This window comes from Gymnoscopelus microlampas (assembly GCF_963454915.1).
Source record: "Gymnoscopelus microlampas genome assembly, chromosome: 4".
In the NCBI taxonomy this organism is placed as follows: Eukaryota; Metazoa; Chordata; class Actinopteri; order Myctophiformes; family Myctophidae; genus Gymnoscopelus; species Gymnoscopelus microlampas.
Genome location: NC_139941.1, coordinates 44735819 through 44761892, shown reverse-complemented (window position 1 = coordinate 44761892; position 26074 = coordinate 44735819). Strand labels below are relative to the sequence as shown.

The 26074-nt window shown below is 42.1% G+C and overlaps 1 protein-coding gene across 2 annotated transcripts in view; it reads right to left on the bottom strand.

Moving 5' to 3' along the window:
* nr6a1a (nuclear receptor subfamily 6, group A, member 1a) overlaps positions 1–26074 on the bottom strand; it is a gene marked incomplete at both ends in the record, with an annotated part of 86161 nt that overhangs the window by 21860 nt on the left and 38227 nt on the right. Inside the window, one exon of one of the 2 annotated variants that reach the window (XM_084054630.1) lies at positions 14856–14879. The exons of the other annotated variant lie outside the window; for it this stretch is intronic. Within the exon in view, the coding sequence (XP_083910756.1) occupies positions 14856–14879 (24 nt within the window). The remainder of the gene's footprint in view (positions 1–14855; positions 14880–26074) is intronic. 2 annotated transcript variants of the gene reach the window in all.

Below are 26074 nucleotides of genomic sequence, written 5' to 3'. Positions count from 1 at the left end.
TTCAAGATTTTTTCACTTATATATCAATTATATCAATTATTTATTTCCCATATCTGAGAAATGATTCTTTATGTTGAACTACAATGTGCTGTACTTACTTTAAAATGTGCTTTGAAATACACATTATATATTATTGGTAAGAAAGTGAGTAAGTAAGCCAGAAAGAAATTAGTTGAAGGCAGGAGAAGCGTATTAGTTTCCTCAAAGAATAAAATAATTCCTAGGTTTCTTCTGGGATTTGGACTAGTGGTGGTCCATGGCTTTAGCAGTGGCTAGAGGAGTAATCCTAACTGGCCCTACTTCATCATATCAACAAAACCTTTTCCAGATGGGCTTCACAGCCACATACCAAACATCACAACACATGGAACTGTGGTGTTCACAGTACTGAGATACAGCATAATGCTCAACAGTGTACAAACATAAACAAAGCCCTTGAACCATCGATTGCACAGAAAGCTTTGAAAAGCTGAAAACACCAGTATTCATTAGCTAGGACTGAAAAGAATAACAATTCTCAAAGATAACACTATAAGAATTCAAGGACAAATCTAAAAGGGTAGGTAAAACTTCATTTCCAGTGCAAAATGATCTGAAATTAAGTTTTTGTTTTTTTTTAATTTATGAAAATATTACAATATTTCCCTAACTACCATAGTTAATGTTAGGGTTATTCACTCTAACACCTAATTAAGATGGACATGAAACTGTACTAAATAAAAGAAATAACCATCAAAAACAAAAGAAAGAAAAACAGACCCTTTTTTGGGTTCATTATCATTAAGTTAGAAAGAACAAAAAAAACTGCAAAGCAGCTACATGCACATACTCTAGTTAAACACAGTCAGCTATCTTCCCTCATTTACACATAATTAGGGTGAGTAAAAGTATGGGTGCCAATAAAACCAAATAGACCCAACCCCTTGCACTGCTCTCACATTCTGTCTTACCTTCCCATGTATCCATTTCATGCTTCTAGCCTTCTACCCCAGTACGCCTGGACGCCATTCAAGCATGGACTCCGCTAGAGAAAAAAGCCACAGGGCATGGGAGCCCTTGCCTCATGATTCTTCTCTTTCTTTCTCTTTCTTTCTCTCCAACAACCTCCTCCTCCCTCAACAGCCTGTCCCTTACTGACCACAGCAACAAGCCAGCCTCCCCTCTGGTCACTTTACTGCCTTGGTCACGTGACCGCAGAGTTCAAGCCCCGGGGTCACGGCTTGGCTTGAGGTCCAATGACAACTAGGGGTTATCTGAGTGGAACTGATAGTCCTATTTTCTCTGACGTTCAACAATGCTCCTCTCTCCAACCCAAATTAGCCTCCTCCCTCTCTCCGGCCACTGGCACTTCTGGATTGGGGGTAGGTGGGGGGGCAAAGTGCACGTCCAAGCATAAACACAGGTTCAAGCTGACAAAACACACCAACATTAACTAATTGAACCACTTAGTCCAACAGGGATGAAGGTTGAAGCTAAAGTTTCACAGCTTGCTTGGTTACAAAGTAAGCCCGCTGCACTGCTGAATCCATAGAAACACTGGTGTGCAAATCAAACACAGTGAGTGATACAATAAGTACTGTCTGCTCTATCACCATCAGTAATATTATTAGTAAACCAAACCCACCCCTATGCACAGCCCCAAATACTCTCACTCTTCTCAGTGTTACAGTAATGGCCTTACCATCCAGTGCGATCCCTTCTTTCATCTCTTCCGTCTTTGTTTGTTTGTCCTGCACCTGGATACTAGAGTGGATGTGCATGCAATATGTCCCTTATTCCTAGTCCCTTATTCCTTCCTGCATCCCTTCCAGAGCTGTTGTGGTCAGGGGGCATGTGTGTGGACTGTGTCCTGTGTGCTGCAGCAGTGGACTTAACAACCCAACCTGGGTAACTGTGGATCCTAGTATCACACCGGTGGACACGCTTGTCCTGTTCGGCCAGGGCAGGACCCAAGAACCGGCCCACCCTTTTCCAGTGAGAGCTCCACCCTGCTAACACCACTTGTTCATTCACAGCCTGCTCGGGCCCAACCCCCCATGCGAATGCTAATTAACCCATCCCAGTAAGTCACGTATAAGAAGCTTTCACATTCAAATGCAACTGGGGAGAGAAGACACAAAGGTGACGCACAGGAATGCATATGCAGGTAGAAGGGAGGAATCGGGATCGCATAATCACGGGTGGAATCATGGGCTGGATTCAGAGAGCAACTGTCTGAGCTGTCATAGCCACCGGTTTGGTTTGTGATGGTGTTAAAATATGACGGCAGGCATAATCTGTTTGTGTGATCAAAAGCAGTCTCGCCGTCTCCCAGTTTACTTTACACTAATACCATAAGCGTTTCCCAGCCATATGTCACTGTGTCAAAGGCACGGTCTTAGAAAGACCCTGCTTAGGTGTTTAATCTGCCATGTCTACGCAAGCGACATTGAGCATTCAGTGTAAACATCCAATTTACAATTTTGGGCATTTAGCAGACGCTCTTATCCAGGGCGACTTACAAGTGTGAAACCGGAATAAGCAGAGTAAGCATGAGCTCTTGTAGTCAATAAACAAGGTAAATAGTCACATAAGTAGAGAGTAAAGTAAAGAGAAATCCCCCTTTGTACTCCAACACTTTTTCCTTCTGCTCACAGCCAAAGTCAGCCTAGCAGTCAATGCACTTTTCTTTACTTAAAAGCAGACAAACATTGAAAAAAGAAGTGCAGGCATATCCTTCTTGAATGAATAATATATATATATATATATATATATATATATATATATATATATATATATATATATATATATATATATATATATTGATAATTAAAATAAATGCTCTTTATATGAAATTCCAAGCTTTGTTGACATATTTTCAATCCGACAGACAGAACCTCGGCCTGTCGATACTAATAGGAAATCAAACTTGAACAGCGGGGAGGAAGGCTAGGGACGGCGCATGGGAACTGGCCATATGTCACCCTTGACCTTAGCACCTTTCCTCCCGTGTGGCAAAGATGAACAGCATAATCAGCCATGTTGCCTTTAACCTAGAAGTCAACTGGACAGCCGGGGATAGCACTGAGGCTCCAGTGTTTATCAGTTGTGTGGCGATGAAGACGTTATCGGCAGTTTGGAGCGTGCCCTAAGGCTGAGGTCATGTGGGCGTTATCTACATGTCTCCTGGCGACCAGGGACATATTGAGCATGGGAGTTAGCATATTGGAAATTGTTTGATAGCTATTGTGATTGAGAGAATTTGAATTGAGTACATTTTCTCTTCTGATTGCATTGTCACGTAATTTGAGTGAATTATTTGCAGTTGAACACCCGTGGATGCTATTTTTCTAAATAGAATGCCGGAAGGTCCACTGGAATTCCAATAAAGAATACTCAATCCACCGTTTTCCCCCCCCACATTACAGGTGTAAAAGAGCGGGTGAGATTATTTTTTTGAGTGAGCTCTCAACAATGGTGTGGTACTGCCTTTTGGAGAGATACATCAATTTGTTTGTGAAGAGCATTTCACTCACTGATATATGCACTTAATTCAGTCTGGAGCTCAATACCACCCTTTGGGTTTAGACCCTAAACATTTGACATTTTTAGGCCATAAGCTGACGCTGCTTTCTAGAGCAACTTAAAATGAGTCAATCAAGAACTGCAAAAAGATAGCACCAAATATCAATAACGTATCAAGGTAGTATCTTGCTAGTATGTGTACACAAGATACACATATTAGATATACACATGAAATTCTCAAAGATACATAGGCTGCACCAGAGGTCAGATTCCCAATCCATTTTTTACTAGACAGACTCCTGAACCTCCTCCGCCACATATAACGTTTACTCATAGAAAACTTGTCCAAAAAAAGAACCTGTGTTCCAATGGATTCAATACCTTCGGGTCAACTATCCCAAATAAAGGGGAGTGCGGAAGAGAGTTGAAGAAGAGAGTGCAGGCTGGGTGGAATTGAGTGATTTGTGACAGAGGGGTACCGGCAAGAGTGAGCGGGAAAGTGTATACAGGGTTCCCACACATTTTTACCAATACTTTTCCAAAACTTTTCCAGAATATTGAACCCAATTTCCAGGCCTATATAACAATCATTCAGTGCAATAATTAGTAATAATGAGTCTCTTACTCCTGTGTGCAAAGCCCAAAGACAGGCAGTGTAGCAAAAATAAAGCATAGAATATATAATGGTATAATTCCATTCCAAATTTCATGGCAAATTTACTAACTACGCATCACGCTGCAGCACGTTGTGCTAGTAGATCTGTTATTTTTGTCACATCCGGTATACATTAAGCATGTTACATATTTCGTGTAATGTTATTCAGGTTTTGAGGGATTTTTTTTTAAACAAAATCAATAGCCTAAAATGCATAGCCAAATATCTTTCCAGGACCCTTGATACATTTTAAACCTTTTCCAGGACTGGAAAAAGTTTTTTCTAATTTCAAGATATTTCCAGGAATTTCATGACTGTGGGGACCCTGTGTATAAGACAGTGGTGAGACCAGCTATGCTGTACGGTTTGGAAACAGTGGCACTGACAAAAAGACAGGAGGCGGAGCTGGATCGAGGTGGCGGAATTGAAGATACTACAATTCTCATGAGAAGTGACGAGGAGGGACCAGATCAGGGATGACTAAATTAGAGGGTCAGCCCACGATGTAACATTTGGGGATAAAGCAAGAGAGGTGAGGTTTAGATTATTTAGACGATGACGGGTTGAGGGCTATATTGGATGAGAAGGATGCTGAAGATTGGAGCTGACAGGCAAGAGAAGAGGATGAAGGTCAAAGAGGAGGTTTATGGTGCGGTGAGAGAGGACATGCTGGAGTGACCGGAAGACTCAGAGGACAGAAACAGATGGAAGTAGATGATCCGCTGTGGCGACCCCTGATGGGAATTAGCCAAAAGAAGAATCCAATGGATTCAATATAATCACAAGCTCTTCTTAATACTTTTCATTGGTTAAATATTTATAAAAACCCAGAGACTTAAAGCTGCAATCCAAAACCCTGCAATGTCAACATTTTTAATGTTAAGAGTTAGACCAGACAGCATGTTTGGGAGGGCGAGTGGTTTCCATTTGATTTCATGCAATGCATCTGATCAACCACTAGTAGTCCTACCAACCACAGGATCTAAATGTGTCAATAGAAGAGCAGGTTGACCAACTACAATCACCACAGCTGTGTTGGTTATATTGTATGTTAATAAAATATAACTACAGACTGTTTTTTTTTACAGACAGAACAAACTAAAAAAAGAAATCTACAAGCTCACAACGCATCGCAACGTTACGTGTTGTTAGATAGGCTATTTTCATCACCTATTTATCATATACTTTTTGGGCAAAAAAACACAAAAGTCCCCGCTCTCTAGTAGAACTACTAAGCCCCTTAAACAATGGTTCTGGAACTACTGAGGTGGAGCTAACAGCACTGAACATGCTGCTGGTCGGTCAAGCGAGAGATGTTACATGTGCACCATATTTAAAAGGATAAAAAGAGATTAAAACTTGGCTTAATGTACCAAAATAAGTACCTAGGAACAAAATATTTTAACAGTGGTCATTGTTTATGACCACTGAGTGAGTTCCTAGTTTTAGTAATATTAGGTCACAATAAGAAATGTCCTTGTCACGTGTTTCTAATGAGGGGGGAAATGCTTAAACTAAAATAATTAGCCATTAGTTTGTGTTTGTGACCAGTAGGTGCGAGAGAAAGTGTTTCATCATGTCCTAACTGAAAAACAGTAGCTGCAGGTCATGTACTGATGATGACGTACAAGTGCTGCTTTGTATTAGGGGAGACAGGCAGTGAAGCAACATGAGAAATGACATCAAAAGAATCAGAATCCTGTGTTTCCTTTGTATAGCAATGCAGCTTAAAGGAGTGGGTCAAGTCAATTACAGAAAAGAGCAAAGATACAATATATTATATATATTCCTTTAATGCCATTCATGCCGGGTACTGCACTGCTGGTGACCCATGTCTCACCCCCTCATCATCTACAAATTCAATAAATGTTTAACTTACTAGGGTTCAATGGACTGTTCCCTAAATTGACCTCTATAATTTAATGATGTGCATATCCTGGAGGGGGCACAATATTGAAATAACGATGCATTTAATTTATTTAGATCGCTGTGTATAGTACACCGATTATAATAAAGGCAAGCAATCATTTACACTGCAGGCAAGCACTGGATATGGTATTTTTCATATTATATATATTATATATAATTAATAAGGTGATGCCCGTTCAAAACAATGCCTGTTGGGAACGCAAGTGACGTGTCCCTCTAGTTATACAATACTCATCGTACCCGTTGTCACAGTGCTTAGTGCAGTACCCATTATCATTGTACTTGGAGGCCATCTCAGTACTATGATGACAAATTGATGACATCAAGGATAAAAGGTACACAGACAGATAAATAGAGATCTACATATATGGGCATTAAATGGGACATACATACATACTGTACATACATATATACGTACACGCAGAGAGACAAAGCCTGCTCTGAATGGCATTTGGCCATGCTGCAAAAAGAAATCTATAAAGGAATGTTTTGTTGTGAACGTATTTCAAGTTGGGCATGACATTTTAAGTCTTTAGTGGTCTAAAGCATTGGTTCTCAAAGTGGGGTCCGGGGACCCCCAGGGGTCCTTGAGGGGGTTCCAGGGGGTCCCCAGCAAAATGTGAGAATATAGCATCACAATAATTTATGCCTTTTATACTTATTAGCTTTTATACTTTGGCTATTTTTGAAAAATCTTGAAGATTCGTGCAAATCTTTGAATATATTTATTATTTATTATTATTCTGGGGGTCCCTGGCACAAAATATTTTCAGATGGGGGTCCACGGCCAAATGTATATCAATTTGGGGGTCCCTGGCATGAAAAAGTTTGAGAAGCACAAAGTAACCTCAGGCAACTCATCACTGTATTGTATTTGACATTCTCCACTTGACCCTCCTTCTTCTGATCTGACACAATGGCAATGGTCCATTTTAGCTAACTTGATAGCTAAAATGCAAATATGATCTAATGTCAATTTGAATGAACTCTTTGTTAGGTGTTATTTAGCATTTGCCCTAAACACCGGAGTAACAAAGGGCATTCTTTTGTTTGGGCTCCCCTCCCCCGTTACACATAATGTCAGATACTAGGGCCAACCTCTCTACTTCTTCAGACCAAAGAAAAACAGGAATTAGGCCACTGCTCTGGTTCTTGTGCAACTTAAAAAAAACATACATATGGCCAGTATCTGTTAAGCACAGTCAACCTTGACTCACTCAAGATGTATTCTGAAATGTATCAAACCGGACGATCAGGCCATTCATCATCCCTCTCTACAACCACACTGTGTTGCCATACTGTCTAAACGCATACAGTGATAGATGCTGAATGTGTACGCTGTGTGCATAGAGATATGTCTATTGTGTTGTATCTGAACGTGTCACTTATATCTTTTGTACTCTTCCACTGTATGTGGGGGTTGTCTGCCCACAGCAGCTGACCTCAGTGTTGAACAGAGATCATGAGGGTTAAGTCCACTCCTGGAGATTAGATTTACAATGATCCACATCACATTCCCCAGATGCATTTGTTTTTTTGGAGGGCTGATGCCCAATAGATCAATGGGCCTGTTCTCTCCCTGAACTTCCAAAGGGCATATAAAAACTGCACCGCACGACTTCCCAAGTTAATGACCACTAAAACAGCCACTCACGCACAGGCATCTTCAGCAGCCTATTCATCATTGTTTTAATTATATCGACGGAGAGGACTTATCAATTACAATATTTGCCTCTTTCCCCAGGCATGGTTGGATGGCTCTAACCCTGGTGGTGTATGGGAATTACACCCACTGTCACAAAGGTGGACCCACACAAACACACATGGCCGTGGATACCAACGCACACTACGTTGTCCAGCTGGTCCAGAGGGGTTATAGTTAATTATTCATTAGTGTAATTCTAACCAACGTAGATGATACCACCTTTGTTTGGACATACAATTACCGTGGCTGTTTTATTTACATTATGTTCTGATAAATATGACACAGACAACTTATTACATACAGCACATTTTTGGCAAGTATGCTCTTTGACCGATTTGGATCAATTGGATTAACACCACTACATGTCAATGTGTTCAGATTTTAGCAGTGGTGTAAAGTAACTAATTATATAAGTACAATATTGAGGTATTTTTACTTTACTGGAGTATATCCAATTTTCAGTACTTTTACTTCCACTCCACTACATTTCATAGGCAAATATTGTACTTTTACTCCACCACAGTTATTTGAAAACTTTAGTCACTAGTTATTTTTTTTATCTTTTGATTATTATTACAAAACATACATTAACCACTTCAGCCCTACATACATTTTGACCATTTTAAAATAGCAATTTATAGCGATCTACAAGCTCCAAATGTGTCATGATGTGAAATGGGTCATTCTGCATAATGAGTACTTTCTACTTTTGGTACTTTAAGTCAGGGGTCTTCAACGTTTTCAGCCCAAGGACCCCCTAGCTGAGAGAGAGATGAAGCAGGGACCCCCATATTGTATAAAATTGTGTTTCAGATTCAACTTTTTTTGTTTACATGATCTGCTCTTTTTTCCCTCTACACCTATACCTCTTTGCCAAAAATAGCCGATCTACAAGCTCACTGGGAGGCGTTGTGAGCTTGTAGATCTGCTATTTTTGGCTAAAGTTCTACTCAGAAAAGGGATGCTAGGTTTCAAGTGGATACGGTAAAAAAAAAATCATATCACATAAAGATTTGGCGGACCCCCTGTAGTAACTCTGAGGACCCCCTAGGGGTCCCGGACCCCCTGTTGAAGACCCCTGCTTTAAGTACATTTTTATACCAATACTTTTGCACTTTTACTCGAGTACATTTTGAATTCCAGACTTTTGTAACAGAGCACTTCTACATTGCAGTATTGATTTTACTTAAGTGAAAAATGTGAGTATTTTTCCACCACTGGATTTTAGTCCAGTGGAATGCTTGTGAGACCTACCTAGTTAATACCATTTCCCTAAATATACACAGCATGTTGAAAGGATTAGCATGCATGCACTAATGCAAACTATATGAATACCAGACAGGTCTCTGCTGGAACTGCTTACAATCGTCTCCTCCCAAAAATATTTGGCTGACTGTCAAAGAACATCATTTGCTTATTATTTATAAAGTTCCTTTTAGTTGTCATAACCTTACTCCCCCTAACCTTACTCCCCTAAGCACACACAAACAAGGCTGCAGACAACCTTCCTAGTACTCGACCCAATGCAAACTCAAAAGGGCACCTTTGTCATAACATTGACTGTAAAACTTTTCTGTTGATAATCTGTGATATTTGCCTAGCGACATGGTCGTATGACAAAATTGAAATTAGCCCTTACACCAGTGGTTCTCAAAGTGAGATCCCCTGGGGGTCCTTGAGGGGGTTCTAGGGGCTAAAATGAGTTAATCATAGCATTAAGCACTTTTAACCCTGTATACATTGGCTATTTGAAAATAGCCTATCTACAAGCTCACAACATGTGCGCTTGTAGATTGTCTATTTTTTTTTTAAACTTTGAGGAAAAAAAGTGGAATATTTGTTGTAACATTTAATCAACACTAATCTTTTAAGGGGGTCCCTGGCACAAAATATTTTCAGATGGGGGTGTGTGGCCAAATGCATATTCATTTGGGGGGTCCTTGACATGAAAAAGTTTGAGAACCCCCGCCTTACATTGACAGGTTGGTCTGACTTCCCTTGCAGGAGGAGCCTGACCACCAGTGGGTTCCATCTTGCGCCAGTGCCATAATCTACCACCAGAGGGAGACATCAGACAAACATGGAGCCCACTCTGTGCTATCTGCCCAGCAGACAAAGGGCCAGAAAACCTCTGGCATGAACTGACTTGCTCTCTCAAAAATACCAGTGCAGACATACTCAAAGTCAGCCTGCTCCTCTGATCTTTAATGCAGAGGCACAGGCACAGCCATTATACTCTATGTAGTGCAGACGCGGGGCCCTTTTAATGAGTGGGTAGAACACAGATTTACAGACACAACGATGTAGGCGTTAATCCAGACTTTTACCGTCAAGTCTAATCTAGTAGTTTGGTTAGTCGTTTGATAACAGCAAACAAGACTTTAGCAATGAATGAATGAGTTGTTGAGGAAGTTTGTTGAGGATATTTTGAGCGTCAAGGATAAAACAACATTATAGGGTCCCTTAGCACATCATGGCTTACATTAAACAAATGAAGGGGTCCACTAAAAGAAACAGAAACAAGATTGACACCTAATTGCTAAATAAAGTACTTTTCATAAAAGTAGGAGACCAGCCATTTCAAATGGCAGGCATTTTAATTTAGGAACCAACTGTAAACACAAACTACACTAAGCCTACAAAGAAGTGTACAAAACTATTTGAAGACATGCAGACTTCAAATAGATCATGCCAGAGCAGGCAGGACCCAACAATAACGCCACTACAGTGAGGTTTTAGAAACAGAGCTTACAGTATAGACCCCCTTCCCCCTCCCCAATCTGCCAACTTCTGACACACATAATGCCTGCTCACAGTGCAGCTGGCCCGTTCGGTACTCAGCTGCACAAGGCTTATCACCGCTCTTGGCTGAAAATCTTGAAGCTGCAGTTTAAGAGTCAGCCCCCCCCCCTGTCCTTACTAGAAAGTTTTAATTGAAAGTTTACACTATTTAGTCATTATTTGGTTTGAATCACTTAGATATGCAAAGCACATTTCACGACCCCCACCCCCTGCCCCAAAGCTCATGAATCCCACCTATCGGAAACCTCTCTGTATTTTAAGAGACACATGGGCGTCAGCATTCCTGCCTCTTGTTTTCTTGGAAAAAAGGCACTAGAATAAAAAAAAATAAAAAAAGAAACTGGATGAAAACCATCTAGTGACTAGATACTGTAGATGCATGGTTTTCATCCATTTCTTTTTTCTTTTCTCTTTCCTTTTTTCAACCGCGTGTCGCAATTTGGGCATGTCCTTATGGGCATACATTTTCAGAAATATCCAATTGTAAAAAAATAAATAAAAGGCAGTTCTACAAGTTTACAACACGTTGCATCGCAAAACGTTGTGACCTTGTAGAACAGCTATTTTTTTTGCAGCATGACACCCTCATATGACGAAGTAAAAATCAGGTTTAAGTGGTTAAAGAACGAAAGATGCCAACGCGTTAACATCTCTTCGGTCTGTCTCTCCTCGTCTCTTGTCTCCCCTCTCTGCTTGCTCTCAGCCATGTTTTCTAATGACAGGTTAGGCTGGCAGCAGGGTGCGGAGCCCTGTCGGCTGTGCCTCCTTCAAAAAGGAACTGCTGGCGGAGCCCGAGTGGGACCGGAGCCTGTCAAATTACAGTGGGGATCCTTCCTCCTTTTCCCCGTCCCTTTTTACCCCATCTGTCTGCTCTGTCTATCTCTTCTCTACCACTTCGCTGGCTTTATTACCTTTCAGGGTATTCCCCCCCATCCTCTGTCAGGTGGCTGGGGTGAGGGCTTGGAAATGCCCCAGACTTTTAAACCTGTCTGTCCTGAGGGAGCATCTTTGGAATTCCCTGAAAGACTGGCTCTCAAAATGGCAGCCTGCAGTGAAGCGGTCTTTAATGCTAACGCAGAGTACAGTACACACACAGTGGAGCTGGGATGCGCTGCGTCTGTTATAACTGTACAACAGAATTCCTGAAATCGCGATTGCCAACCTCCATCTGCCGCTCTTTTAAGTCTGCGGTTTCATGACGCTTCAGGAAGAGATTTAGATTTGTGTGCTAAATGACACGTTCAATGTAATATTCATATTGATTTAAAAAAAAAATCAATGGATCTCAGAGGACATATTTCCGTTGCAGCGAACAATAGGGGTCCCTACAGTATCGCCTCTTTGGCCCAACCCCTCCCACATCGCTCATCCCTGCTTTGTCCATATCTAGCTCATCCCCTATTTTTCCCTCATCCAACACCCCCCTCCTGCCATACTGCCACCCCCCATCCATCCCACTCTATCTCTTTTAACACCCCCCTCCCCTCCCTCTCTCTCTCTCCATCTCTCCCTCTCTCCTCAGCCCTCCTCTTCTTGCTCCAGAACTGTCAGATGGCATTAGCTGCCTTCACGCTCATGGCCTGTAGGAATAACAGCCGTGAACCTCGCCGAACAGCACCATTCTCCTGCTCCAGTTAGCTCTCCACTCAGCGGCAGCCTGTCGCACAAATACCAATGTTATTCATGTTGCTGCAACCCCTCACTTACACAACATGCCCCAGTAAAGGGCAAAGTTAGGCAGCCAACAAATCTCAAGAGAAGGTCATGGCGCCGGAGTTAAAGATGCGCATGTATTGTATAACGTAGCCGTGCTGCTCGCTCATCATTGCTGACCGGGGTCCACTTCACTGACACGCAGATCTATCCGCAGCTTTGCTAAGATGGACTCGCATGGATCAAGAAGGATTCAATTCTTATCGCCTTACGGAGCCACAGCTTCGAAATAACTGTTAATTCTATCATGCTCAGCTTTATTCCTTGTGAAGTTTTCGCTTCAGGGCAAGTTCCTTTTTTTTGTTAATATTAACCACATAAGCCCTACATACTTCGTTGTATTCCAAATAGCTGATCTACTGTAGAAGTTCACACACACTTCACATTGTGAGCTTGCAGATATGCCATTTCCTGTATTTTTGAAAAAATAACATTCTTATTTTGAAGATTTGCCCACTGTGACCAATAAGGTGTAAAGTGTGCAGCGGTTTCTATTGTTAACAAACATTGTAACAAAAATATGGCACACATGCACTTTCCAAGGACTTCTGCATGTGCGAGGGTGGATGAAGGCCACAGATACTCTGCAGGGAGGATCTGAGAAGTGAGCCATACTGTCTGTCGGTATCAGTTTGACAAGCAATTCCAAGTTACATAAATACAAATATGAGTACAGCGTAATTTCTCATCAGCCAGTGCTCCTCAAGCCCAGCGTGGGAGGCTTAGGCTAATAATCAAAGCAGATTAGTGAGAGCTCTGATGGATGCTGCGCTAGCCTGCTAATCATCGGAGTGATAACCGTGAATCATTCGATCACGGACAGAAATGAGCAAGTGTGTTTCAAATTATGAACTTTGATGAAATGATCCCAGTATCAGTAGCCCCAATCAGAGTTTGTCACTCTCTCCCTCTTTCTCAATGTCAATGTCAGCAATTCCTCCGTGTTAATACAATATGTAGAAACGTGCGCATATTAAGTGCGACAGCGCCATGGAGAAAGGTGGGCGCTAAAACATTGCAGCCTCAGAGCTTCACCGGTGTGACTGTGATCTCCTGAGTGCCCCTGTGATTTAGCCCTGAAATGACAGACTTAGCCCTCATTGGGGCTACGGGTGGAGAGCTAATGACACGCTGCGCAGGGCTAACGTGACTATTAGCCCACTCTCAGCAGCAGGAACTGACAGCAACACAATTCTGTCATTACGCCCCGAAGGAGACCTCTAATCAGGAAGGCAGGGACACAAGAATAAGGAGGAGGCCGGTTAGACTGGTTTCAGTTCCTGGTGTTGAGAGAGGAAAGACGTGAGGGAGTCTTTCTCTCCCCTATATGAACCCCTCATGGCCGTCCATGACACAGACCCGGGTCAAATACTGTGTGCAAACACTTCAGCGTGCTTGTTTTAACCTCTTTGTAGTCCCACACGAGGAGGGGCATGATGTTTGCCCCATAGGACGCAAGTACAAGATAGTTAAGGCAACCAAAGTAAAGCACTTGACAGTCAGTTTAAGGTTTTGTTTGGATTTTAAGAAACAAAGTGCATGCACATCCAATTGATATGTCCAGGTGAAGATCAAATGAAGCAGAACATGAGAAAATAAATAGCATCCGCTCACAGGTATGAAGCTCCTCGTTCAATTGTTTATTGGAACTACAGCAAAATGTTGATCATTACAGATTTTCTTCAGGTATATACCTGAAGAGGATCTGTAATGACCGAAACATTTGAGCAAGGAGATGATCGAAACTTTTGAGCAAGGAGCTTTATACCACTGTGTGGATGATATTAGTTGGTCATGATGTTAACCACTTTCATTTAACCCGGTGTTAAAATGTTGGACATGTTATTATAGGCGAAAAGGTTTGGCACATTTTGAAACATTTAGAAAAATGTTAAAAAATAGAAAAATAGCAGCTCTACAAACTTGTGATGCAACACGCTGTGAGCTGGTAGATCGGCTATTTTCGCTATCTGTTGTACAGCGAATAATGCAGGACTTATGTAAGGCGTGTTTAACTGACATGCTATAGTCTGAATGGTAGTGAGGTAAACTCCACCCATGGGGCACCACAAGCATCTTAAACCAAACACTTGTAATTATTTTCACAATACTAATTGAGCCGGATCTTCCCAGGAACATTCCACAGTGCAGTAGGTGGAATCATGGAATGTGAGGAACCTGCATGCTTTACCTAACATCCTGCATCACTGTGTTAATCATACATTATCATCCTCACAGCCACATGCCTACCTGTCTGAGGGTTTCAGCAGTGGTTATCAAAGAGGGGTCCGAGGAGGACCCCAGATAAATGATTTAGGAATTAGGAAGCAAATGAACCCTTGTAACTTTGAGAGTGTACACATTTGTGAGAGTGAAATGAGTGTGACAGTTAGTCAGGATATTCATCTAGATGTAAGTGAGTACATGGTATCTGCCAGGATATCATGTTATTGCAGCGGTAATAAACAAACATTTGTATTCTTCACATTGCCCCAGTATGACTACAAACTAAGGTTTGTGAAATTGAGTCATGAGCATGCCACTTACCTAAATTACTTTCATTGATTGCATCTGTGGAGACAGTAAAACAAAAAATCCATATCAGTACACATATCATCAACAGCAGCAAAGACAACGCATGACAATGACACAAAATGAACATCTTTATGCCAGCACACAAATCAAATTCAAACCAGCCCTCTAAGCGATTTCGTGAGTTTTGTTTTGTCTATGCCGAGCGCCAGGCTACTTGGCCAGGCATGCTGGGGCCTGTATTGTTAGAGAGCGCTGGTATGCTCACACATTGATCCCACTGCTGCATTGTACCATAGTGTACACCAGTCGTTTTTCAAACTTTTTGTGCCAAAGAGGACACCAATGTACAAAAACAAAATCTCAAGGCACACTGGTATTCAGAGCGAAAATAGCCCACAATAGTCGATCACAACGCAAACATGAGCTTGTACTGTAGATCTACTATTTTCTAAATATTTTGTGGGGAAGAACATGTAAAAAATTAATAAATACATCTATGCCCAACAAAGGGACACCAGGTTTAGAGGTTGGTGGTTATAGTATAATTTATTAGGGTATAGAATTGACCTCTACATTGAGAAATTAGTGTGGACAAATTACTGATATATAGTAAACTAGAAAAGGGCCCACCGCAGAGTGCAGAACTCTGCCAGGCTAGGTTGCCTAGCTTGCCTATGGGCAGAATTGAAAGCGCTTTTGTAGGTGTTCTCTATAGAGGCACCTCAACGCGCAATTCCAATTTGGAGTTGATTGGATTTTGCGTTCATGGTATATGGTGAGTTTTTGTAAGAAACAGGCCTCAATCACTATTATTTCAGCCAATTACAGATAGATTGGATTATCAAAAACCAGTTTGACAGTCATTGTCAATTGTGATTCACAAGATCATTTGTACCCAATTTGGTGAAAAACAATCATGCTTGTGCAACAAACATTTTGTAGAATTTGTGGCGCCCCCTATGGGTCCAGGTGAAATAGCTTTTGGCTCTGTTGTTAATAGAGGCCCATCAATGTGTGATTTTGGGGTAGATTGGATGCTGCGTTCATGATTACTGAAATTGTTTGTATAATAGGCCCCTCCTGCAAACTTTGGAAGGCAATCGTAGACAATCGGAATGGAATGAAAACTCTGAATACATTACTATACATCACATGATATCACCTGACAATGTGATATCTTGATGCCGATGCGTCCAGCAGTTTGCGAGATTAGCAGCGCAAGCACAAAGTCTCTCTCTGACACAAACGCACACACACACACACATATAATCTCCACCTCTTGGCCTGTCTGCCTGGTGGCGATAATTAAAAAATAACAACATTTTGTAGAGTTGTCACAAAAATCCTAAGGCACACCTGGGCATTTCTCACGGCGCCACTGGCGTGCTCTAGGGCTCTCGTTTAGGTGCCTTAGAATGAGGGCCATACATACACAGTGAAAACCTCAGTTATTTTAAAGCTGCTGCTTGGCCAGGGGAGATATCGCGCTTACAACCTTCAGGCAGTAAACCTGAAGGTGTCCTTCCCGACACCAGGCTCTACATTTCTCAACAGATTTAACTCCGAGAGGGTACAAAATGGAAGTTAATGGACCTTATGGGTCCATTTTGTTTACATTTATACACTTTGACTCCGAGTTACAAAACGGCAAGAATTCTACATGGGAATGGCATGGCTCCATCTCGGACTTCATCTGGCTAGCTTGTGACGTCAGTTGGCCATCAAGCCCAGAGTCCCATGCCCATCAAGTAGGGCATGGATTTAGCCCAATCAGAACCCATTGACTTCCATTATAGAATGAAAGTTATAGAATGAAAGTTAAATATTTCACATATGATGTGAAAAATATGAGACAAGAGAAAGACAAACGAAAGACTCCTGCAGAGCCACGCCATCAAAAAAAAGGCATAATATTTTGGAACATTACCTCAACATTATCAATTCAAGATGTCAAAATTATAATAAGATGTTTTCATAATCTCTAACAAGGTTATCTGTTGTTAGTTGGAAACAACATCATCTTGTGCTCATTGTGAGCATTTCAAGAGTACACACAGCAAAATGTGTTAATTTAACTCAGAGTTAAATTGTTATTTTTAAACAGGCACAAAAGAGACCTTTAAGCATAGTTATACAACTGGCATCAGATAATATCATCCTAGAATATAAAGCAATGTGAATGTTTTGTAAAAATAAATAAAACATTATGGTAAAAGAGCATTAAATCTAATTGAACAGCAGTGTGTGGATACACATTTAACAGTCATCCTCATGTACTTTAAAGTAAACATTGCACAGCCTAATTGACTTATCAGATTAATCTGATGGCCGTTAACAACCCCTGCCTCCCTCCTCATCTTGCGCTGAGCGAACCGCTCCTGACGTGTGCTCGCACACTGACCACCGAGAGCGAGATGGTGACATCACTGGAACACAGCTAAACAAAATAGGCCACAGCTGTTTAGTTCTTTAGGCTACAAATTAGACTCAATATGTCATAAAACATCAAATCACACTCGGTGCTATGGAAATGAGCACTGAGCCATCTCCATCGCACTGAACAAGACCCCCCCCAACAAACACACACACACACACACACGTAAGTAAACGCACGCATGCACACACACACACACACACACAGCCTCTATCCTCTTTCCGTTCGCCTGTTTGCTTCGTTTCCGTTTTGGGTCGCACAGACACAGATTTCATGCTAATTTGCACTAGATGAGAAAGGAGGGATGGAGCAGGGAGTATGGAGTGGAAAGGGATGAATTATGGAGGGTTTTAAATTATAAATGGGCCCTCTTCACCCAGACTGGAGAGCTCTGAAAGAGGGGAGGTAGTGGGACACTTTGGAAGCAATGGACTCTCTGAAGAGATCTGGGCCATATGAATTATACCTTAACCCGCCCATGTGATCACTTATCTGAGCATTAAATGCACTTTTCCGCGGCGCAACCTCGTGATTGTTTGTACTGCTGTAGTTCCAAGCTAGACTAGAACAGTGGTTCTCAAAATATTCATGTCAAGGACACCCAAATTGATATGTACTAGGCCGCAGACCCCCATCTGAGATGAAGATTTTGCCCCAGGGACCGGGACCCCCATAAAGAGAAGAGTTGTGTCAAAAATGTTATTCCATATTGTTCAAAATGTCCAACTGTTTAAAAAAAAACACGATGTGACGCTATGTGAGCTTGCCGATCGACTATTTTTGAAGAGCCAAAGTATAAAATGGGGTTAAAGTGGTAAATCTTTTTTATTAACCAACAAACTTGGTTGGGGAACCCCTGAACCCCCCTAAGGACCCCACTTTGAGAACCAATGGCCTAGGAGACTAGAGGAAAGGAGTGATGCTGCCAGTACGTTAACATGAAAACAAAGATGGAAGCACCTGGGAGTAAGCTGTCGCCATGACAACATTACACTGAGGGAAAATCCTCAGTGCCAATTTAACTCGGGAGTGTAAAATTGACTGTGCTACAGTCAGTCTCAGTTAACCACTTTCAACCTGGCATCCCTATTTTGGGCATGCCATTATTGGCAAACTTCTGTTGCTGAAATAACAGAAATAGCACTTTATTTGTCAATTTCCCTATGTACCTATGTACCAAGAAGATGAAATGCTGTTCCCCCTGAACCACTGGCATTGCAACATTATTTTAGCTATTCATCATATGAAGAAATATATAGGGCTTAAGTGTTTAAATTGACACTGAGGATTTTACTGTGTAGAGAGTCTTCAAATATGAAACAGCTCACGGAGCCCTTAATGATCCAGACATTGTGTTTACGCTACACCACCAAGGACTCATCCTCTTGATCAGTGAAAGACGAGGGTTCAAAAACCTCTTGGAGAAAGACCAGAGGAGTAAATCAAGCCAAAAGAGGGAAGAGAAATGAGGGGAGAAAGAGCTTGATATTTAAAGAGATGAAAAGAGTGTGGGGGGGGTTGGTATGGTCGAGAAACAGGGAGTGTCTCCCCCATAAGTGTTGTTTCTCAGACCTCCACTTAGGGACTCTGGGCTAAAAATATCCAGGCCACGCTCAGTGGGACGGCTTCCCCAAAACCAGCTCAATAATTCACAAGCAGTATGGGGGGAGCGCCACAATCACACAGAGACACAGTGACTGAGTCTGCACAACCAAGCAGCTTGTTCCAGAGGAGGAGGGGTGATTTTCATCTCACTCGACAGTTTTCCTTTCTTTTCTGGGTCTCTGGATCCTAATGCCCAATCTATGCTCCGTCGTGCGACCGTGTCGCATGCCAAAACACATATAAAGCGAGCGGAAGCAGACGGCCATGCTCTCAGGGTCGGCCCTATTTATTTTGATGAAGGCATGGGTTGATGAAGGAGGGTCACAATATGTGACAGCCGTCAAACACAAACTATTTCTAAAACAAGCTGTGAACCTTTTTCCAAGAGATCATACAAATAAAGGAAAATCTGTCGGAGCTGTCGGAGGTTGTCCATCACAGAGCTATCCTGCAGCAGTACTTATTGTTTTTCAAACAGAGTAAAAACTCTAAAGAATTCCACAACAAAACTTTGGAGACTAGTAAGGCTGAGCTCAGACTACAAGATTGATTAAATCCTTGCATATGAAGGGATCTCAAATTGACTGTCTTTTTAGTTTTCTTCCGTTATTGATTAAATCCTTGCATATGAAGGGATCTCAAATTTACTGTCTTTTTAGTTTCCTTCCGTTATTGAGTAGTTCACACTCAGGGCAACATCAATGAGACACATGGTTCTCAGGTGGCAGAGGTATAAAGTACCTGTCCAATAAATAATAAATATAAAGGTCCGATCACACAGGAGGCGAAGATATGTTTTCGTGCAGCATGATTGCGTAGTAAATAAATACAAACACGCGATTTGACCTGACACTGCATCGGGCGGTGTGTTTAAGGCAAACCGGACTATGCGAATAAATGAATTTCACCTTTTCTGCGAATTCACTTCAAGTTGAAATATCCCAACTTGAAACAAGTTTGTGTCACCATCTGCATCCAGAAAACCAATCAGCGTGCCTTTATAGCGAATATTTCTTGATTTCGTCAAACTGATAATAAAACTTTCTGCAACTCACCAGAGACAGAGACATGCGCTCCGCAGCTGGGATGGAGCGCCTGTAGTTCGTGTCCAACCGGACCTATCCTGTCACCGACCCTAGCCAACAGCTCATCAAACTCATTTGGCTTTGCGGCAAGTCTGAGACTTCCACAACAGGTACAACAATACATGGTGATATCTGACATGGTTGATGGAAAAAAGAAAGGTAACTTGAGAGTGTACAAATGTAACCGTTACATTTGTACACTCCAAAAATGTAATGAAACTGGTCAAATAACGCTGGAGGAGTCCCTGTGTACATTCTCTGTCAGTTTTATATGCCTGCAAACAAAACAAGCTCCCGAGTTGGTCTTTGAGTCAACAAACTGCTTCCTATTTACTCCCAACGTCTGACAGTTAACCTAGCGGGAGCTACTCAGTCATCCGACAGGAAAGCTGATGGTGGGAGGACATCTTTGACAGCATGATCAATATATTTTTGTCATGCGGTGTCATGCGGTACTCTTTCCATAGTACTGTATCTGTACAGTGATTGACAGCACGCACGAATAGGCGAACACATTTCCCCCAGCGACCAAAATCATTCGAATGAAGCACTGTGCAAAATATCTTCACCTCCTATGTGAACGCACCTTAGGGGTTCAAATCCACTGCGGTGATTACGCCTTGATCAAGTGTCTATACAAACACGGGAGGAGTAGACCAAGGCACTACTGTATGTCCTCCCGGTGGGGCTCCTCACCGGTAGGTGAGCCAGTAGGGTACAATAGTAGTGGCAAAACAAAAAGATGTGGGGAGGGATAGTAGTTGGCATAACGACTGAAATGGAAGGATAAAAAGGTGGCAAAAATATTTCACCACTCTAATCTAAATCACACACACACAGTGTTTTTTTAGAGTGATTTTGTATAACTTTCACCACTAAATAGTAGCAACTTTTTGCCATATTTAGCTTGCAGTTATAAACTAGCCAATTTATAGGACAAAAGTATCGTCGTATCATATACACAAGATCAAAAAAGGTTGTTCACAGAGTTATGTCAGCTAGTGATTTTATCCAATCAAATCCAGTATTATAGCACCACTCATTTACTTACACAAGAGCAATGTCGTTAGCAAAATCACAAGCTTTCAAAAACAGAGACAACAGTGTTGCCGTATGCCTAGTATGATGACCTCACACAATGATCACCAGCGCACAGGTTTAGAGCACACATTCTTTTTTAGCAAAAGATTCCGTCTAACTTACTGGGAACAAAATCCCTTGGTGGCTTTTCCACGTGGCAATCACATAACGTATTTGAGGGGACAGCTTTTTTCGAATGGAAAAATAAAATGGGATTTGACACAGTGAACCATCCGCCATTTTGTGGCTACCGATATCATATGTTATTACATGGACCACTCTATAACATTGTTCACCTGTTTGACTCTGCAATGTGGCAACAGCTGCTTATAGCTCTCCCTCCTCATGGCCTCCCAGATGGCTAAAAGACTGGATCAGGATGCTCTGATTGACTCATTGACCCGTTCACACTACAAGAGCAGCAGTGCTCCCAATCATATGACCTAGCTCCTCCCGATCTAAAAAAAACGTGTGTATATGGTGCATATATATATATGTATATATTGTATGTGTGTCTACTGTCTAGTTATCCAACAAAAGCATCTGTAATGTTTTATTCTTCAAGTTTTTTCAATGTTCTTCAATGTTTTATTCATATCAGAGAATTGGATAAAGTACTCAAATTCTTTACTTAAGTAAAAGTACCAATACTGCAATATAAAAATACTCTGTTACAAGTAAAAGTCCAGAATTAAAAATGTACTTGAGTAAAAGTACAGAAGTATTGGCATCAAAATGTACTTAAAGTACCAAAAGTAAAAGTACAAAAATATTTGAAAATAGCCGATCTACAAGCTCACAACGTGTCGCATCGCAACGCGTTGTGAGCTTGTAGATCTGCTACTTTCAAATAGCCTATTTATAAAACAGGGCTAAAGTGGTTAATGTATGTTTCATTATGTCATAGTTTATATCTGAAAAGTAACTAGTAACTAAAGTTTTCAAATAATCGTAGTGGAGTAAAAGTACAATATTTGCCTCTGAGATGTAGTGGTGTAGAAGTAAAAGTATTGGAAATTGGAAATACTCAAGTAAAGTACAAATACCTCAAAATTGTACTTAAGTAAATGTACTTAGTTACTTTCCACCACTGAGAGAATATGCCAGGTGGAGATGTGGTATGGGGTCCCCCCATACCATCTCCCATGGATAACCAACACTTTGTGCGTCTCTCCCGCGGCCCAGGGCATGTTAAGACACCTCCAGCAGGTCTGTCCATGTTTGTGTTTGGTCTGGAGCTGCAACAGGATCTGAGACATAGGCCTGGGGGCTGTCACTCCACAACCTACCTCCTCCCCAGGGACGCTCCTCCCACCCACGCCGCTCAAAACTCCGGCACACTGGGTGGGACGTTCGGCCTGCCTGACCCTGTGCAATCCAGAGTCTGGTGTGTGTGTGTGTGTGTGTGTGTGTGGGGGGAGGTGGTCCCCGTCCACCCCGCAACCCCACCCCAGCCAACCCCCCCAAAAAACAGGACCAAGGCCATGTCGGCCTCATCCCGACACCTAACCCCCACCCTAAACCCCGGAGACTTCCAAGAAGCCGCAGCGTTTTGGATGTGAAGTTCAAAGGGAGACGAGGGGAACGCACTGGCGCTGTGAGATCAAAGTCCCAGCACCACCTCTGTGTCTCTGCCGCCTGCAATCTGAGCCCTTGGTTAATTTTTTTTACAAACTCGAACATCAACAACTTGGGAGCGTTCCTGACCAGATCAACCCTTTCTCCTCCGACAGCCAGGAAAAACAACAAAAAAGAAAATACAACAAACACGCAAGTGGACCAATTCTTAACATTCCACACTACAGTATCTCTAGGATAAAATGAAAAGAGAACTGAAAAAATGCTATTCTCTTTTTTTAGGACATCTTTATTCCATCTGACAACACAGTGGACAGATACTGAACAACAAGGGGTCATAGAGGAGAGGTGACACGTGACACGTCTCCGTGCTGGATTTAAGCTCAAGACATCATGGTTTTGATCTGTGCTGTGAGTAACCACAAAAGCCCTACATGTTTTGCCGTGTGACACATACAAAAAATAGCCGACCCACAAGCTACCAGCTTGTTTTCACTCTTTTTGAAAACAATATATCTTTTTTTAATACTTGGACATTTCTGGAAACCTTTCAAAATTTTCAGCTATAATGACAAAAAAACGAGGGACACGAGGGTTAAAGTGGTTAAGCACACTGCCACTGGTTGGGCGTGAAGGGCATCCAGTTCTTTCTTACACACCCACTCATTGTGTGAAAATAATTTAATCAGGGGTCTTCAACAGGGGGTCCGGGACCGATAGGGGGTTCTCAGAGTTACTACAGGGGGGGCTGCCAAATTTCTGTGGAGTGGAAGAATGTTTTGTTTATTTTTTTCCAAAATAATTAAATGAAAATGACACATGAATCCAACATATTGTTAGCAAAGATAATAAAAAAAAACTAAAAAAATGTACTTTACACAACACTGATTGTTGTCTATATCTATATCTATCTAATAATGTAGTGGAGGTCCCTGTTTCGCCTCTCCGTCTCAGCTAAGGAGTCCTTGGGATGAAAAACATTGAAGACCCCTGATTTAAATTGTGTTTCAGTTCCCCACCTGCGGATCCACACTGGTCACTGGCATGAAATCCACTCAGAGCTTCGCTATATTTGTACCAGTGAAAAAAGCCAATGTACAAGCTCTCACAGCGTCGCAATGCTTGGAGGACTTGCAGATCTGCAATTTGTTCTATTTTTGAAGATTTTTGTTTCACCAATAAAGACATGCCAATAATAGGGATGCCATGTGGTTAAAAAAAAACATATAGTAGGCATCATTTAACTCTGAGGGAGATGGGGAAACAAAAAACAAGCGCCACTAGGCAAAAGGGTACCTCAACACTTCTTGCCTTCCGTAAACCATAATCCATATTATTGCACACATATTTGAACACATTCATTCAAGCCACTGCCAATGCACATTGTTATTTTAGTATCTATGGATTTGCCACCATACACTTGTGAATGACACTGCTGAAATGAGGGGAAATATTTTCATTTAGCGAGAGTTGGGGAAAGTGTTTCATCTCATTGCGAAAATGACGTCTTTTAATGCCCCGGCATTCATACCCCGTCCCTCTTATCACTGCTCCCTCCAACATTTGATGGAATTTGCCATTGCACAATGGTTGGAAAATACACTTCAAAGGCAAGACACATCTAATCTCCCCCCCACTCCGCACACTGCACATTTGCTATGATAATAAGATCCTGCCTTTCCAGGGTTCTTAGGGATCTGAACCAAGGATGAGAATTTCATCTCTCGCTCTCCTACTTGCACTCGTTCTCTATATCACTCTCTCCCCCTTTTTCTCTCAGTGTGGCGTAGGGGGGGGGGGGTGGGGGGGTGGGTGGGGGGGGGTTATGCTGCAGTCTCTGAGAATCTCTGCAACAGCAATACTGCATTTCTGTGGAACCCGTCCACCACCCTTACGTAAAAGCCCTACTTAACTGCTTTTCTTTTGCACACTAAACAATTGCGTACAAACAATGTACACACACACACACACCAAAGGAAACAGAGCTATATAAATGACAGCACAGCACAGTGACCTAGATTCTGTTATGGCCCGGAACGATCAGGCATGACTCCCCCAGAAAAGTGCTGTGGGCACAACAACCTGGCTCAGTGCATTTGGCCCGGGCCAGTGCGCATCAGCAAGCACCAAGCATCCCAGTGCAATGGGCATTCTGGGTTCACAGGAAGTCAGGGTACTGTGGTACCCATAACTATTGGGCAAATCCCGTGATATTATAGGCTGGTGGTTTTCAACCCTTTTCATTTTTATATTCTGCGTTTGAGCCACGGACCACCGTTTGATGAGATTTAGACTCTCAGACCCAAAACGTCGAATATTTGCGTTGGATACGATTTTGTGCACAATTCCATGCTGTGTTGATGTTGGCACCATAGGAGAGATGACAGCAACGTTGATCAAAATGACAATTCTTTAATTAAGTAATGTAGATGTTTAACAATAATTTGACTCTTGAGAGTGTAAAATGAAACCAAATGGACCGTAAGGGTCCATTTGGTTTTATTTTACACTCAAGAGTTAAAGATCTATAAGGGTGCATTTGGTTACCAACTCTCCATCATTTAGCTGGGGACCACCTGGAACCGCCTCAAGGACCACTGGTGGTCCCCGGACCACTGGTTGAGAACCACTGTTATAGGCGACTGATTCTCAAAGTAGGGTCCTGGTATTCAGGGGGTCCCCAAACCCAAACCCTACTCCTCCCGCCCAACCCTCCCTGCTGACAGGGAGTGTCGCCCCAGCCCGTAGGGTTACTTGCAGTGCCAATTATCCTCCCCTGAACATGGGCCAATTGTGTTCGTGTAGATGCTCGACAAAGCTGGATGCACCACGGTGGATTTGAACCCACGACCTCCGTGGTGGTGGGCCGCACTTTTAACTTAACCCATTCAACGAAATGGCAGTCCCTCAGAGATTTCCCAACAGTGTGGTGAGGGGGTTGGCTGAAAACCCAGCCAGCCTCGCCTTCATGCAACCATTTTGTAAAACCGTCTGTCATCCACGCCATCTGCAGCAACCATGTTTGGTAGCAGAGTTTCAACCGTGTTTGACATGGTGATTTGTGTTTCTTCAGCAGTGAAGTCACTCACAGTGACAGTTCAATGTGCAGTGGCACTTTACCTTGCAATGATTTGCCAGCTGGCATAATATCCCTAGGGTAGATATGGCAGCTGACCATTCAGTGCAAGTCCTCTCAATAAATGGTTGGGTGTATGAGCAAATAATATGCTTCTATATCATAGAAAATAATTAAAACAAAATATGAGCAGAAAGTGCAATTCAGGCAAGACAGTTGGTGACATCTCACGACGTCTAAACGGCATTAGACGTCAACTTAATTTTGTGCTAAGAAACCCTGTTGTCATTTTTTGTGATTTACCTTCTGAATGGATATTTTTTCCTATCGTTCTCTCTTAATTTTGTTATCATTACTACTACTACTACTACAT